The sequence below is a fragment of the Homarus americanus genome, unplaced genomic scaffold (genome assembly GCF_018991925.1).
Source record: "Homarus americanus isolate GMGI-L3 unplaced genomic scaffold, GMGI_Hamer_2.0 scaffold18703, whole genome shotgun sequence".
Classification (NCBI taxonomy): domain Eukaryota; kingdom Metazoa; phylum Arthropoda; class Malacostraca; order Decapoda; family Nephropidae; genus Homarus; species Homarus americanus.
In genome coordinates, this window is record NW_024749779.1 from 6,117,905 (window position 1) to 6,136,947 (window position 19,043).

Here is a 19,043-nt window from a genome sequence, read left to right on the forward strand (position 1 = left end):
GGCTGCTAGAGACAGCACAGCTTGGAAATCTGCAATCTGGTACAGCACAGGTACAGTAATCACAGCTAACCCGCAGAAATGTGGAAAATGGCTGCAAAACAGTGGTGGTGGTCAGGGATGATGGAAATTTTTTGCTGGCACAATTAAAGGTGTTTTGAAAAAAGTTGAAGATTTCTTAGGAAACAGAAATGCAGTACAGTACAGTAGATGTCTTCCATGAAAGCCATGTTTAAAGCAAAACAATTTATAGTGAGTGATTATCCCATAGAATAGTGTTATAAAGGGAGGATGTGTTTGTGGGGGCTGATTTTCAGACCTTTAAAGTGAAATTGGGTGCCTGGGCATGACTGCCCATTTGGGACAGTGTGGATACAGCACTGTATACTAAGCCTTCATACACAAGGAGGCAGCATGGCTTGGTACTGCACTTGACCACATTCACTTCCCCAAGTTGTAAACTCAGGTACCCATTTACAGTTGGGTGAACTAGGAGTGCCTGGGGATTGAACCACCGACCCCCTGAAACAGGAGCCGAGAGCTGTATCCAATATCACTGCTGCACTCTTACACACCTTGCACAACCAAAGCTAGTCAAACTAAATACCAAAGACATACTATCAATCTAGCAATACAGAATATTGCAAAATGCATAATGAAACAATTACAGGTACAGACCTTTGAAACTGGTCTCAGAACCAGAGATTTATTGAAAACTAGACATTTTTGTACCTGCTAAGTCTAGTTTTGCTTCCACACACTCTCGCATAAACTCAGATGAATATTAGTTTTACAGTACTTTGTAAATAACAAAGAAGTAAATCATTACAGGTATATGTATAGAAAACTGTACATTAGATAACTCCATTGAATACAGCCTCTTTGGAAGTTGAGATTTCTCTATACTTTACAGTACTAAGCAAGTTACCTGTACTGTATATGGGTTTGTTTACATTCCAGCAACATCGAGTGAATCATAACATTTGTGAGAAGTAATGAGTTCATTAATAATTATTGTCTGATTGATTAAATAGCCCAGTATCTTTTGAAATTTATATTGGGAAAATTAAACCAAAGATTTGAGCCCATTTCATACCAAATGGTTTAAGGTGTGCTTGAAGCTGCTTCATGCAATGTTTACACAGTACCTTATGGAGAAATGAGCACCATCTCTCTTAAGTATGGATGTCCTGTACAGTATGTATATTGTACAATAGTCACCAAAATGTCTGAAAGATATTTTACTTGGCAAAAACAGTGAACATTAGAATGTTGAGAGGTAGCCAGATGGTGGCAGGAATAACTAATAATGAAGTTTTGTCTACTTACTTATATTTATGGTACTAATGCAGCTAACAGTTTTCGATAATTTAAAACAAATATACAGTACCTGTATATGAAAACAATACTGTATACAAGTATACTATTTTTTTTATGAATACAAAATTTTATAGATGTATAACTAAAGTACTGTACAGTACATATACCATAAACATTAGTAAGCAGAAGAAGGGACACCACTGGCTATCATTAGGGAGAAGACAGACAGATGTGATCATTAGTAAGTCTTACAGATGCTATTAAACTAAATTATATGTTCCTGTATCTGTTTGTATGAAGTAATAAACATTTAATGAGAATCTTGATAAAATCACACGGGAAAAGGGAAACAACGGAGCACCTTAGCTTTCGTCTTTATTCAAGACAAAAGCTAAGGTGCTCCGTTGTTTCCCTTTTCCCGTGTGATTTTATCAAGATTTATCTTATCCACGTTTTCATTGTGGATCTACATGACAGATTTAATGAGAATGTTTAATGCATTTTTTAGTTTAGTTTTATCATGTCTTGGGCCACTTTTTTCCCAGTAGGAACACATCTACAGATACAGTATATAATAGTTGTCTGTGGTTTGATAAGTTTCTTTCTACATAATTACTAAACACTTAAAAATTTTCAGGAACACATATTTTATAAAATAAGAGGAAAACTGTTTTGTCTTTTATAAAATGAGGAATTCTAATTTAATTTTAGTTCATTTACATTAACATAATCTTGAATTTAATTTATATTACAGAAAAAACAAACTAATTGGTCTTCTCCACAGACTCACAAGGTTGTTATGGTGCATTGACTAAGGAATTGTATGAGTACTTGTCGGTAATTATAAACTAATGTGTACCTTAATTTGCAGCCAAAGGGTGATACGAAGATTGATGAAAAGGCTGATGACAACTTGTGTTTACACCTCAATTTCACTATTGACTCTGAGACAGGTAGGTGAATATTCATTGATTTTTAAACTACTGTGACAGGTAGGAGAATATTCCATTTCCTTTAAAATGACTGGTGTGTATTATTTTTTCAGCTGTTAGATAATAATTGTTCTTGACATCTTAGGTATTGTATAAAGATCAGGTAATTAGGATAATCTGCTTGAGATGGTTGTAATGTAAGTGGAAAAACTGCATACTTGGGTTAGAGGTTTTATGTCAGGTTTATTTTTGGTGCATCAGCGTCATCATCATTATTATTTTATGACCAGGTTCTTAAACTCTTAATGTCATTTCTTACACCCTCTCCTCATGTTATTCTTGGCTTACCCCTGGCATCTCTTTACCCGAATATTCTCTTCTATTCTATCGTACAATCTTGAATCATCTCATCTTACTTCTAGGGAAAACCTTGTCTTATGGATTTTGTTGAAAACCCCAAGGAAAATAATTTAAAGCTAGAATAAGTTTCATTATATCAAGTAATCCACTGATCTTACAGTCTGTATCTCACTGTCTTCAGCACATGGTGGCTGTAATGAAGAGCAATTAAAATTTTCTTACATTTGCAGTTATAATTTCTTTCTAGTGGCTGTAACATACAGTGGTGGATGAAGTATTGGAAAAAGCTTTGAGTGAAAGTACTAATACTCTGAGAAAACTTATTCATGTAAAAGTAGAAGTACTATTGATAAGTAAAGAGAAAAAACATTTAAGGTTTATAAAATCTCAAGTACAGTACAATACTTGGAGTAAATATACCATCATAATATTGTACACTATATAAACTGAGTGCCAGTACTGTACCATACTCAACAAACTAAATAAATATGATTTATGAGGGAGCTGCTAAGGGCCTGTAGGGAAAAAGGTCCTGATGATGGTGATAATAACAAACTAGGCATAAAGTAAATGATACACAGCATTATTTGCTTAAAGAACCTAAACACCAATAATTATATTGGGTACATATATAGTACCTGTGCTACATTATGAGGATGGTCAATCCATCAATTTATACATAAACAATTTCTGTTCATTGCACAATCTCACACATGCTGTTGATGCTGATAAGTGCATATTTACTCAATACTGATTTATGATTGCTGAGTTTTGATTGTCTGGAAAAATACCACACACTGCTGAAACATCCAGAATGCAGTAATGAGGTAAAGAGAGGCCCAGAAAAATAAGTAACAAATTAAGGGAGCTGTTAATATGTTACTCAAGTAAATGTACTGAGAAGAAAAGTTACTTTCAAGTAACTTATTTGTTAAAAAAAAAAAAAATTGAGCTCGGTAACAAAGTAATTTTACTTTATTACCTTCCACCTCTAGTAATTGAGGTACTCTGCTATGGTGTTTTCCTTCCACCACAAGGTCCTACCCATCAGCAGAATGGCCATACCCATAACCTCACAATACTAGTTTTACTGATCATGCAATCACACCACTGCTTCTTGAATATTTATCCCCTCTTACCCATCACAACATCTACATTCCCACTCAAACAACTGACTCCACACCAGGGTTGCTACGATTTAAATAAATCTATTTTAATACATGAATTACATTAGAGTGAAACAATGATGATTTAAATTATTTTTTTTTTACCAATAATTGAGATTTGTATTTTTCCCTTGAAATTCTTTGCAATAGTATAGCCATATTGGATATTTTACAACTATTTAGGATATACAGGTGGTCCTCGTCATACATTGTACTGATAACTGTCATTTTGCATAATATAAGTACTGTACTGTATGTTGCTAACAAATACGGGTATAGAAATAAAAATTTTAGTGTGCACATACGTCATTTGTTTCATATACTGTATACTTCGTCTGCATCATCCACTGTTTTATACCAAGTCTTTGTGTATCCAAATATAATGCATAAATAGTGTTAAAATCATCTAATATAATATAACTATAACAGTATAAGTAACAAAAGTGCCCCACAAATGTTAAGTTTCTACCACACCATAATACCTGTATGTCCGTCACCTCTCCCACAAGTGCGTACTATGCCACTGTTATGTAAGTAACCACAGAATTTACAGAATAGTCATCTCAATGTGCTAGTGTGCCATATAAATAATTAATTGCTGTATGATATACTGTACAGTATTATAATGTACAAAGGAAAAATTAAGAGAGAAGGGGTATATTCTGTGTGAGGGATGAGTTCAACTGAGAGTAGCACACGGCTTGGCAACACACCGTGACTCGGTAGACTACAGTATTGTACTGTACATATCACCAATGACATTTAAACCACACAGGTGTTCCAACACCAAAAAATGAAAGTTAAGAAACCTTATTCACTTCTTGTACAATGGAAGGTTTGCATGTAAAGAAATGTGAATAAGACAAGTTTGTTCAGATTTATTTCAAGTTCCTTTGGCTAATAATGCCATTGATTAATTGAGATATTGGTAAGCTGTAATCATGTGCTATAATTTATCAGTTTTATGTCAAGTTACATGGATAAAGTGTACCTCTGTCTTAAAAATGTATGATACCCAAATTTTCTTTCATTTAACCCTCAATAAGCTGTAGATGGAGAAAATACAGGTATTGTTACATATTTTTTTTATTCTGGTAAATGATGAAAAAGTTAATAAAATCAACATAAAAAAAAATTGATATAAATAAAAACAATCTATTTTTGGTACATTTTTGTATTCATGATTTTTTCCAACCTCGCTGACACATTCCTTCTCTCTAACACACTGCCAAAATGAGTGCTCTTGAACACATGCATAATTAATCTGCAGACTGAAAATAACATTACACAGACAATCTACACTAATAGATTCCCTAATACTGCCTGTAGAAGTGCTGTCATTGTGTGTCAGCCTGATGTTATTAAAATGAAGAACATAATTAAAATTTAAAACTTGCCATTCAATCTACAAATTGAACTATTTGCCATACTCACAGCCCTGAAACTTGGAGTCATTATCATCCCTGATTCCTTAGCCTCACTACTTGCTCATGACATCCTCAACTCAGTGTGTCACACAATTGTCTCTAAAACCAGACACAAATAAGCATGTATTGGATCCCATCTCACATAGGCCTTAATGAACATGACAGAGTTGATGCCCAAGCTAAACTTGTGTCCAGCAAATACATTACAATTTAGGTCTGGCATCCAGAACCCTTAAAACTATAATCTGGAAGAATTTGCTGATGAATTTGAAGCAAGCAGACAAGTGCAAACAGGCACTTGTCAATCCATTATCTGCTATGATGAGATGTATCAAGTAAAACGTGTATATAGGACAAGTAACAAGATCAGTAGACTATTAGATGTTGTAACTGCTAGAAAAAAGTTGGGATATAAGCTCCTCTGGCAGTATGCCCCCTCACAAATGTGAACAATATGAAATGTAAAGTGTGTAACACACTTGAACACTTCATCTTAGACTGTGAGAAAATAGAACCTTTTAGGGGCAGTCAAGCATATTATGTGCTCACTGGTACAGCATTTTATCTCTGATGGGAAGAGAACTGATGTATGAGAGTGTATCCACAATTTGCACCCATTTCCCATGCCCAAAACTTAAACAATGTACTATATTGGAAATACCCTGTAACATTCACTTCCACAATATCCTAACCCCTAGGGTATATTAAACACATCCTTTTTACCTATGCTCTGTAATCCTTTTTGGGCTACCGTTTACAGGTTGAATATGGGGTTCACAATACATTAGCTGCTGTCTTTAGCAAAATTCATCTCTTCCAATCCATACCCCATCCTTCCTCTCCTCTTTCATATCCCTTCTCTGTTGTACAGATGCCCATAGGCATAGTGTTCCACCCCTCGATGGCCTTTCTGAACATGCTTATCACAAATCTTGAGAAAAAATATTACCGAAATAATATACAGGTATTGTTGGCCACTTGTTCGGAAAGGCCATTGAGAGGTTGAACACTATATCTGTGGGTAACTGTACATGTGTATTATATTATACAGCACACATTTAACCAATTTTCTCTTCCCATTCTCTCAATATGTCCACATGATCTAAGCATATCCTGCTTGACTCCTGGTCTTGCACTTCCTACACTTTCATATATTTTTTTCTTCTTTATAGTCTTTTGTATTCTATTCACCCCACATATTGATCTTTAAAATATGATTCCTTTGCATATATCTTGCCTTTTCTTAGTGTAACTAGAAAGTGTTCTGACTCGTACAATACTGTTGGTTCAGTTATTCCTCTGTAAATCCCCATTTTTACCTCCTTTCACATGGTTTTCTCTGCTCTAATTTAATTTGTCGCTCATTATTTCAGTTTTTAACATAGCTGTGCTCAGGTACATTAATTCCATAATATGATGGAGTAACTTGGTCCAGTTTCCATTGCTTGAGTCCAAATTGCTGTAGAAATCATGTTATATTATCTAACTCGACAATTTTGTGCTGAGAGGCCTTGTTTTTCTGACACTGTCCACTTCCTGACACTCCTAACCTCCCAATTGTTAGTATTTTCTACATGGCCTCATTATCTGCTTTGAAAGGATTAATAATATAAAGTTGAAGATACTTTATGGTAATGTTGTGTTGCTGTACAGTATTCACCTAAAGACTCAAGAAAGTCACAATAAAGTCATATGTGGTAGGTTGTGTCGAGCTTTGTAATAGTAGTTATTGTAGCTGTGTGCCACAACAAGGGTGACTCATACATTCACCATTATCAAGTAACTGCATCTAAAGGATAAAAGGGTTGAGGCCATACAGTTGTTGTTTTCACATAATTAATAAGTACATTATCTAAACATGCAGAAATCCAGTAATTCATATGAATCTGAACATTTACTAAACAAATGCATTATGTGCTGGAAATGCTGATGTCATTTGCATGCGACACTATTTTGATGACAACAAAATGAGGATCACTCAACACTTGACTACTGTGGAAGGGGGTTTGGGGGGGGGGGGTTAGGGTTTTCTATGAATTGTTTTAAGGTTTAAAATGTTATTGCACATGGTTCATACTTGGCATTGATGTAGCTGAAGGCTGCCAGAGTTCTGAGGAATTTTTTTCAGATAATCCAATTTTTCATTATATTTTGATTGTTTGCACTGGGATGACACCCTTAAGGTTCTTATGTGCCAGTAAACTGTTCCTCTTCCGGAACATCAATAGATAAAATGTAGAACAGTAAATTTAAGTTACAGGCATACTATATATCATGGTACTCTTGTACCACTTTATGATTAGGATACACCATCTTCAGCCACCTCAGCCTCCAATTATGACCGTATTTTCATGTCAAAGGTTCATCATCAGCTGTCAAATTACAGTATAAGTTGAATACTTCTGCTGCTTGTAACATAAGTGCTATTACTTCAAACTGGAAAAGATTAGTAGTTGTCTTCCTCTCCAAGGAGGAAAAATAGACTGATTAGTGCAACAGTTACCCATGTTGTTCTTGTGCATTTCAGACTATCTCAATTCACCATTCTGTTTTTGTAAGGACCCAAGAATTCAGTAATTAACAATATTTCTGCAAATTGTAAAGGATTGTTGTAGATAATTCTTGGAGGTTAGTTTTAAGAAGATTGAATTTGAAATTTTTTGTGTCCTTATGCTATCGATTGTGGTTGTTGACCTGATTTTTTAAGTGCACAAAAACATTTGAGAGGTGGATATAGAGAATTGATTGTCTGGGACAAAGTAAAGTTAGTGTAAGATGATTAGGGGTTGCTCTGGTTTCTGCCTTGTGGGCAAGTCATAGTTGCACAGATTAAGGCTGAGTGGAAGGTCCATTTGGTGTCAGAGTCATAATATTAGTTTCTTTGTTCATCCCCAAATGTGTATCTGTGGGTTTCAATTTCCTACCCAGAAGGCTTAAAGAAAATTATGGAATATGTATTAGAAATATGTGGATCAATGATATTTCTGAGCTGCATGAATTGGTAAATGTATTGTTTAGCTTGTAATAGGTTTGTGAAGCTTGTATTGTTTAATTAACTTTAAAGCCTTATTATGAATACTGAAGTAGACACTGACTGCCAAAACTTCTTATACGGTGCTGTGATGATTTGCTTATGAATCATTGCTGTACTTTTTGGAACTTTTAATTTGGTTGATTACCTACTGTGCTCAATTTCATTTTAGTCCAGTTTTAATCTGAGTTTTTTTTTTGTGGGGGGGGGGTGGTTGTTTCATGCTTCAGTTTGTTTTGAATCCTTACCTTGACCATTTCAATCCTGGTTCAAGGATTTTTGGGATTCCTTGCTTGGAACTAAGTTGGGTTCAGGTTTATTTTGGGTGAATACTTCATGCTTGTACAGGTATATGTAGCTCTACATCTGCTTCTCTGATGTCTATACTGTATTACTTGATGCTATTGCAATTGTGGCTTTTTCTATAGATCCAGCGTATTTTGCCAAGGCAGCACACCTTATTCCTGTGTTGAATTCAGAAGCTGGTGATTAGGCTGTGGAATTGTTTTTCTTTCTTCTCAGTTCGTGACTGTAGGAAGTTTTTTCTTAGCAATATTGTGATCTTTAATCTTCTCTAGGTCTTGAGGTTCATTTTATGTGAACCCTTGCAATCACACTGCTGATAGTCCCTCCTGATACTGTGAGAGTTTAGAATGACATCTGAGGAGTCTTTTTTCTGCATAGAACTCTTGTTTTTCAAATGTAGAAGTTAATTCCGTACCTCATTACCCAATTTGACTGATTTTAAGATGAACCTAGTCTATGTTTCTTCTTCAATTTTGGGGAGCAGAGGTAGTGTTGACCATTGAATGTAGAGGTTTCAGTGGATGGCTACCTGTCCCATTTATAGGAAATCAAGATGGGTCCATTTTTAAGTAATTTGAACATTCTAAGGGTTTATGGTGGTTTTGTCAGGTTCTTCTATAATTAGGTTTTCATGGGAAAACTGGGAGTGAATATGTTAATTTTCTGAATTAGACTGTTCAGTTGATTGCTGTAGGGTTGCATTCCTTATCCATGTGAAGAGGTGGGTTTGAAGCCAACTCAATCTCTTACAGTGAGCCTAAGGGATGTATTTGTTCCATTGCCTCATTGGTACAGATTGACATTGTGTTGGTGTTTAGATGGAATACAGTGGTCTTCATTAGTTGATTGGATACTTCCTAGCTGTAACTTGTTTGTTTGGAAGGATGTGTCTGTACATGGATGGATTTTTTTTCCATGGAGCTTCTGAGAATGCAGGAGATTGATTTTAGGTTCTTTTGGTTTCTTATCTTGAAGGAGGTGTCAGTGCCCCAATTACTTCTTGGGTACATGGGAGATGACTATGTTCCTCTAGGTCTTCTTCTTTTAGGAAATTTATAAGGATGTGTTGCTTCTCTTGCTGGAGTCCAGTCCAATTGTGGCCAAACACTCTTTGATTGGTTGCTTACCTATGTCAACAGTTTATATTGTGGTAATAAGATGACATCCAAATGGAATTAAGTTTTGGAGATTTTATCCTGGATTCTTTCCCTGGGAGGTTTCTGCAGGAGTGGATGCATTTTCCATGGACTAGAATAAACGGGATCAGATTTATCTGTTCCCTTTGTTGTATCGAGTGTCATAAGTGTCACAGAATTGAGACAGTTTTCAGTACTCATTATGCTAGTGGCTTCTTTTTTGTCTTGATAATCTTTGGTTGCCTTCAACAAATTCAGCCATATAATGATGCCCCCCTCCCCCTCAAAAAAGAGAAAAAGAAAACCCTCTCAATACCTGACGGCTTGTTCTGGAGTCCTTCATGATTGAATTTGATTATTAGGGTTAAGTTTGCTGGGTGTTTAGTAAAAAAAAATTGGTCTTTAAGTACTGTACATCCTCCTCCCTTTCTAACCTTTTATTATTTGGTCCATTCATCATCCAAGTCCAGGCTTGGAACTCCTTCACTGCCATCAGTTACCTGTGCATCTCTCTTATTCAGTTGTTAATTAGGTGTCAATCTATGATATCTAAGTTGTTATTGAGAGCTTGCATCTTTTTTCATCTGATTATTCTATTTGCACTTCTCTTTTCTTTTAACCTTTTTCTCAAAACCTCATCCATAAATTAGATTCTCATGAATATGACAGTAAACAATTAAATTTATTATTATGATGATATATACTGTGCTAGTAAGTATATTAGTCTGGTAGTAATCATTAAATACTGTATGTATACTGTACTAATATGGTTGTGAAAACTGAATATACAAATATGAAAGATAGAATTGAACATGCTAGTGCGATTGTGAACACTAGATATACATTACAGTATTAGTGTGATATTAAACACTGAATATATTAATACAATATGTTGGTAAACAGTGAGCATATTATTTAATAGTAAGCACTGAATATATTAATACAATACAGTACAAAGTACTGTAATGGTAAACAGTACAAGTACAGTACTGTATTAGTATGAGAATAAACTCTTAATTATTAATTTGATGGTAGCAAACATACACTACCTTGATATAATACGAATCATAGAATGTACTATGTAATATGGCAGTAAACATTTGATAAATTGATAACTGTAGTAAACAAGAATACTGTACTTGTATTTTGTTATGATAATTTACAATGAATACTGTGTACAATACTGTACTGTATTGTACTTATATAATAGTCATTATAAATATACTTATGTGATTGTAAACATAGTACTGTACACATAAAAGTACAATACCACTGTGACAGTTCCGTAAGATATACAGGCGTATTAGTAAGATTTCAGTATACTGTACATGTACTGTACAGTACTTGTATGATTGTAGAACAGAATTTGGAAACCCAAGTAAATGAGTTAGAACTAACAAATATACCCTAGAATATAGTGGAAGTGGTCTGGCTAGTATAGTGACAGGTGATAAATGAAGTATTGGTAAGTAATGAATTTCAATAAGGACTTCCATCTGACCGCGGTAAAAAGGGTCACAGAAAAAAAGTGTGGAGGACAAAGTGCTTGATTGTAATCAGGTTGATACTCAGCTTCTCCAAGATTAATGGTTTATAGTTTAACTACTTATGCTAATGGAAGAACATACTCTAATGCAATGTATAGAAGCTATGTTGATCCATAATTGTCATTAAGAATGGAAAATAGTTCTGTTTTTAATAACTACTTATATTTTGTTAACAGAATGTATGTGTAAGAGAGAGAGAGAGAGAGAGAGAGAGAGAGATGGCAGGGGGGGGGGGTTACTTTGGAATAAGCATTATATCTAAGTCAAGAGAAGGGTCTGGTTCAAGCTGAATATGAGCATTATGCACTTTGAATGCCAGTATTAAGGCCATTGAATCATTTTTCTGGGAATTGTTTGGCTGATTTAGTTGAGAGGTTGGCTAAAGGGATGAGGACAATGCACCATCATTAATCACAAATACAGGATAATGTATGGTCAGTGACCATGGACACCTTTTTTAACACTGAAAAGAGAAAAATGATTTAAGATTAGAATATAGCAGTTGGTTGCCAGAATGTTTATTGAAGCAAAATTTTGGTTTTAGTGTGTGTGTGTGTGTGTGTGTGTGTGTGAACAAGTACCCACTAAAGTGAAAATAATAATAAGAAAATCATTAAATTAAATTATTTAGATTATATCAGACCTTTTGACTTCATAGTTTTAATAAAAAATTTATTGAGTTGGAGGGGTTGTATACATTCCAGTATTATTTTTAGGAATGCATGGGAGTCTAGATATGTGTATAATATCATTAATCACTACAATACTCTGTATGGGTCATTGCAGCCAATTCATTAGATATTATGTGAAATTCAGTAAGATGGTGCTGCATTAGGTACAATTAGTAATATTTTTTAGTTAAAAGGGCACAGCATTGTGTGTTATGAAAAGACCTCAATATTTATATCTTATTTGTCTTGTGACCATAGAGTATAAAATCTTCGCACATACTGTATATAAAAATAATTCATATTTTCACTTTTATTGTTATATCTGTCATTAAGAAATGGCCTAAATATAAAATCTTTCCATTGAGGGGACCCACATAGTGTGTCTGTAGGGCTGAGTGTGGCAGGGATTGGGTCAGGCATTTGGTAAACGATGGACACCAACCATTAATCATGAGAGCGTTCGTGACAGACGCTCTTGGGAGTCCTCTCTTATCTTCACTGGTGTGGGTGTGTTTTTTTATATACTTTGGTCTCTATTTCTTTTCTTTTGAATTTGGTATTAAAGTTTGAGATGCTGAATATATTTTTTATTTATAGTGTACTTTACTGTATATCCTTAATTCGCGAGATTAAGTTACTTACAATACTTTTGTTCTGTGGAGTACTAAAATAGCAAAGCTGATGTTTTGTGAGAGAGAGAGAGAGGCGTTATTTTTATTTACATTAATAAATAATGAGCATTTCACTGGGGTAATTAATGCAAAATGCTGTTAAGTCTGTACTATGGTACAGTACAGTACTGATGGTCTCTTCAGTTTGCACATGCTTAGACTAATTTCTATCAGTGTTTCATATTTTAATGTTTTGAGGAACCCTAGGTCCATAGATAATATCTTTGTTCAGGTAGTCTTAGCATTTTCATACATTGGTAGCTGCTGTACTGTACATTCCTTCTAGCTCACATGCACCTTCATGTTTTATGGTTATTCATTCATGGTTCTCACAAAATTCTTGTAAATCAATGGGTTTATTTCTCACCATTCACAAATTACCATACATAGCAGATATTTTATCAATGGGAGGTAAAAAGATTTTCTAAGAATACAGTAACAGGGGTACCTAGTGACAGCACTAGGATCCCGCTTCCTCTATCAAGGAATAAACAATTGAAATTGAAATTGAATACAGTAGTAAATGCCATTCACTTACAGGTAATACAATGATTATTACTATTTTAGCAACTATGGTCTTTATTTGAGTTATAATTGAAATATTTAATGTGACGATGGGGATTACTGTGGTGAGGGAGAATGTCACTACAATGGATGTATCATTAAGGGGCACCAGTCACCTCGGCTGTCACTTGGTCACGAGATTAGCCATCATTTGAGACAATTTTCATTGTGGCAGATTGTGATGGGAACAGTTGTTGGAGGCACAAGGTTGTGTTAATGAGATTTCCTTTGGAGTTCATCCATATTCTTGTGTTGCCTTTTTATTTTATTTATTTTTTATTTTTTTAATATAATGGTGCAAAAATTTATATCCAATTTGAAAGTTACAGATCATGATTTTATCAATTGTAGCATAGAAATATATCATTAAATATTCTCTTTGCAATTATAGAGGGTTAGTGCATTAAAAATGCTGAAAACCATCCAATATAATCATGTACTCAACAAAATTCTATGTACTTTTAAGTTGTATGAGGAGGGTACAGAATGGAAAAACAAAATGTTTCTTTATCTAAAGGATAAGACGATTCATTTTCCATTCAATTATGAGATCATAAAATTATTGTACTGTAATATTAGTGCAATATCATGGCTATCATATTCTCTTTTATTGAAAGGCTGAGACTTATTATTATTTAGTAATATGAATACAGTATACAATATTTAAATACTGTACATACAATATTGTATTTAGGCAGGGTGTGGCAGTGGAGTGAATACAACGAGCATTTCCTGTCTAGTGGTCTGGTTCATACCAAGGACATGCCCTGTTGACCCAGCTTGAATGGGTATCAAGTTGTAGTTAGGAAAGTGAAATTGATGTGCAGTACTGTACTGAGACTTAATACATATGGTAGTAAGTTATTCACTCAGGTATGATCCACACCATCTTTTTGTCCTGGAGCATTGCACTAGTATCCCACATTGATATTTTGGGTTACAAGAAAGAAAAGAAAATCACAATGGGATATTTGAATGTATTTGGATATAATTAGAGTGATAAGAAGTAGGTTAATGAATGTAAGATGAGTGAAAGGAACTGTAAGTGATTGAAAGTATGATTAGTGAAAGGAACTTGGTTTCCATTTTGTATGTGAAACTAAGTTGTAGGGTAAAGGAGAGATCAGTTGAGGACAATTAAAGGGAGGAAATTCATGAGGATTGGAAAGAGTAAGAGTGACAAGCTTTACTGTGACTTAAAGTGCTGGTGATTGAGGACATAGATGCTTAAGACCAAATGTGTCTTGAGAACAGGCACTGTCCACTGGGCTGGGTCTTGAGAAACATATATTTGATTGGGTTCTTGAAACTCATAAGAACGGCTACATTGACACCAGAAATTCAATACCCTGTACATGTGTATGCAGTTAAGTGGGCCAAAGGAAACTCTTGAGTCAGGCAAAGGTCTCGAGGCAACAACCAGTTGGTGTAACAGCTGTATGCAAAGAAAAGGTGTGGTGCTGCCGTAGCAGACAAATTATTGCACATGACTATTAATTGACAAAATTGCCAGTTTTAATTAATTCATGAGTAGACATTAGTAGAAACATGGCTCCATTATTTCACATTGGTGGCAATATGGAAGGAATGCTCAGCAACCAAATGGTGCATTCCAAAGGGTCATAAACCATGCTAGTAAAAAGTACAAGGCGCAAAAAAAACAGATTCATGGTGGTACTAACATGCAGGGCTGATGGAACTTGCATAAACCAATGATCATTTTCAAATGGAAGACAATGCCTAAAATCAAGTTCTATGTTGGATTCTTTATCCATGTCCTTGAGGAAGGTTGGAAGGATAAAAATGGAGTTAAGTTGTTGATCGACAATGTATGGAATAAATAGCTGGTGGGCTATGCAGTGAAAGCAGGCTGTTAGTGTGGCATACATGAACATTATTATTTTTTAAATCAATTGCAATTTCAAATTAAATTTATTATCCCAATTTTCAATTACAATTACCTCAAAAAGTTCAGTTAGCTACATTAACTCTTCCTAATTTTCAATTAGCATTATACTGTAATCACAATTACGTACTTTACTTTCTTTTATCTAAAATGGTATATCACAAATCTATACTTTTGGTCTTGCTTGGTCCATGATTGTGATCAAAAAATCTTTTATTTTGCATTATCACCTGCAAGGGAGGCAATATTTCAAACACATCCCTGTTACACTTGGTCATTACCTGCTTGGAGTGAACAAATTTCCAGTAATTTTGAAGACTCGCTCAGAGGGAGCAGATGTGGCAGTACATCCTATCATCTCATTTGCAAGAGTTTTCAGTGAGAGCAAGAATTGAGGGTGCTTCCTTCCAGTAGAGCAGTGGATCACTTGAGAATGGCATAGTCCATTCTTCAACATATTGCTGCAGCATCAGACCCACAATGATGCTCCCTGCTCTCCTGCTTGTTTTGTTGACACTATGTTGATGATTTGAAGGAGTAAAGCCTCGGTTTATTTGAATTGATCGATCTTGTTGGTGAAAGAGACTCTTTAGCATTCATATCCTTCCCTGCTGACCAATCCTGAACAGCCTTCAATTGGTAAATCATCTCCTTGACATCAATAAGTACCTGTTCCTTCGTTTCTTCTGATGGCTGCCAATTACAGTTACATTATAATTGCAATTACTTTATTGGAAAGATTGTCAAATACAAATTAAAATTACACAGAATATTGTACAGTATTTGATTACTTTTCAATTAAACTACAAACACAATTACTCCTACCCTGTTGTGAAGTAATGAGTCAACTTGATATGATGCCTTGTTGTGGAAGGGGAACACCATAGCAGAACACATATTCTTTTTTGAAGATAGTGAAAAGGGTGATTGAATGAATGACTGTCCATAAATGAAAGGGAAATGAGTGTGTATATTGCTCATGTTTCTGGCCACAATGCATTAAGCTACACACACACATACATACATACATACTTACTTACTTACTTACATTCATAGGAACAGATAACCAGATAACAGAGCTTTTATATATATATATATATATATATATATATATATATATATATATATATATATATATATATATATATATATATATATATATATATATATACATACACACACACACTAGAGCTTCAGATATTTCTGTAGTTTCCTACTTTTGGTAGTGTGAGGAGTTCAACAGTTGGAGGAGGGTAGTGGTCCAGGAGACAATAGTTAGGGGTCGGTGGGCAGTATTGGTGGCCTATGATTAATGGCTTTTGAATTTTGTGCCTTAGGCCTTGTACAGAGGCTCACAGGTATTGGGGACACTACAACCAGGAATGTGGCCCACTCAATTGTCTCACTACATTCAGTCAAAGAAGGTCTTACCTGTAGTATTGTCCATGTATACATTTTTATTTATTTTTATAAATTGTGGAAGAATTATTTTTAAAGTTATGTATATATATATATATATATATATATATATATATATATATATATATATATATATATATATATATATATATATATATATATATATATATATATATATATATATATATATATATATATATATTTGTTTGTTGATGATTACTAAAGAATGAAGGCTAGAGAATGAACAATGAAAACAAAATGTTGTGAGGTAAAAAGGTGGGTTTGGCTTGTGGGTGGGTGGCAGAGCAGCTGGGGACCTGAGGAACTATTTGGAAGGGCATGTTGGAGATTTAATGGTTCTTATGTCATATATCTTCACACCTGTATCAAAATTATCCCACCATGGCTCTGAGCGACCATTACGGATTGATTTAATGATAGGAGGGCACTGTCGAGAGGGTAAGTTTGTAAACTACATTGGTTATGTTTATTTATTTAATTGAAAAATATATTTGATATCTTATAATTAAATTAATGTACAGTATTTGAAATTTAATTGTCAATAGAATTCTGAACTAGAAAGTATAGTGTTTTGGAATAATTTTTGTAAGTGAAGTGGTTTATTATTTCACCAAATATACAGTTGAAGCTTTTTGTGTTAGAAGCTTAGCATATCCAAAAATATCTTGGAATAGCTGATTGTTCTATAATACTGGGTATTTCTAGTTGAAATTGTAACAAAATATAATAGTAATACAAAGACTAATATATGTTAGGAGTTAATTGTAGTATATACCTTAATCGTAGATAATTTTTGGGTGTTAATCACCAATATGGTCACATTTAATAAGTGATCTTACCATGGGTTTGCCGATGAGCGAGGCGTGGGGAGAGACATCAGACTCGCAGCAGGGCGTCGTTTTGACTAAGCTCAGAGAATTTTACCCTATTTTTGTACAGTTTGTTTTCTCTCTTCATATATCGCTCACCCAAGCCTGAATCAGTTATTTTTCTACATTCTGTTATTTTAATATGCTAATTGAATGCTTTATTCCTTATAGAGAATATGATTTTACCTTATGCTCAATTTTGATGACTTGATAAGATCATGTGTTGGTTGGACTGAGGAAGTTTTGTGTTTTGATGTCAAAGGTTATCATGGTGTACAGACATGGCAGCCTGAGAGGCCACAGTGGCTCAGAGGCAAGTCTGGTGTTGGAAGGGTTAGGGTGCTCCTTGCTGTCTTAAACATGCAGATTAGTTCACTTTTTTGGTGCACATTTTTTCATGACTTGCCAAAGATGCTTGGGAGTCCCTGGGGTAAGAATAATGTATGATTAAAAGTAGTAAAGGTTAAATTCACACTATATGAACCTTCTTTTTGAACCTTAATGTATTTAGTATGATGTGGCTGACATTGTGCAAGCCTTCACATTTACCGCAGCCCCACAGAGAACAAAGAACCTGAATGGGGGACTAAATGAGATTGAACTCTTATGGGACCAAATAGGTTACATTCTAGATCATATGGTAGCACTATAAGTGCTTTATTAAACATAAAATTTGTGTCCAGCATGTTGTTTAAATTATTCAATTTGTATTTTGTGAATGATACTGTATTTTTTAAAAATTCCTCCTTTTTTTTATTCTCTTCACCAGAAGATTGGGGATGAAACTGATTTGTTTGTTTATGGCAGCCTTTGTATGTCCTTTATAACTTTCCATAGACTGAATGGATTAATTTAAAATTTGAAGTTAAGGTATATTATAGCAGAATCTTGCTTAGGATTATTGTGCATGTTGCTAATCCAAGTCATTTTAGTATCAAATTTGTTTTTGGTTATCTTGGAGATGTGCCATATTAAGTGACTCATTTTCTCATATAGTATGAATACTGTACTGTACAACATACACAACAGGAACATACTGTACTGTACAACATACACAACAGGAACATACTGTACTGTGCAACATACACAATAGGAACATACTGTACTGTGCAACATACACAATAGGAACATACTGTACTGTACAACATACACAATAGGAACATACTGTACTGTACAACATACACAACAGGAACATACTGTACTGTACAACATACACAATAGGAACATACTGTACTGTACAACATACACAACAGGAACATACTGTACTGTACAACATACACAATAGGAACATACTGTACTGTACAACATACACAACAGGAACATACTGTACTGTACAACATACACAACAGGAACATACTGTACTGTACAACATACACAACAGGAACATACTGTACTGTACAACATACACAACAGGAACATACTGTACTGTACAACATACACAACAGGAACATACTGTACTGTACAACATACACAACAGGAACATACTGTACTGTACAACATACACAACAGGAACATACTGTACTGTACAACATACACAACAGGAACATACTGTACTGTACAACATACACAACAGGAACATACTGTACTGTACAACATACACAACAGGAACATACTGTACTGTACAACATACACAACAGGAACATACTGTACTGTGCAACATACACAACAGGAACATACTGTACTGTACAACATACACAACA

At 34.5% G+C, this 19,043-nt stretch overlaps 1 protein-coding gene across 4 annotated transcripts in view; it reads left to right on the top strand.

The window, feature by feature from the left end:
* Window positions 1-19,043, top strand: part of LOC121853809 (endoplasmic reticulum membrane sensor NFE2L1-like) — a 99,616-nt gene that overhangs the window by 57,941 nt on the left and 22,632 nt on the right. For all 4 annotated transcript variants that reach the window (XM_042348184.1, XM_042348186.1, XM_042348185.1 and 1 more), the window contains exon 4: window positions 2,189-2,270. In XM_042348184.1, coding sequence (XP_042204118.1) covers window positions 2,189-2,270 — 82 coding nt within the window. The remainder of the gene's footprint in view (window positions 1-2,188; window positions 2,271-19,043) is intronic.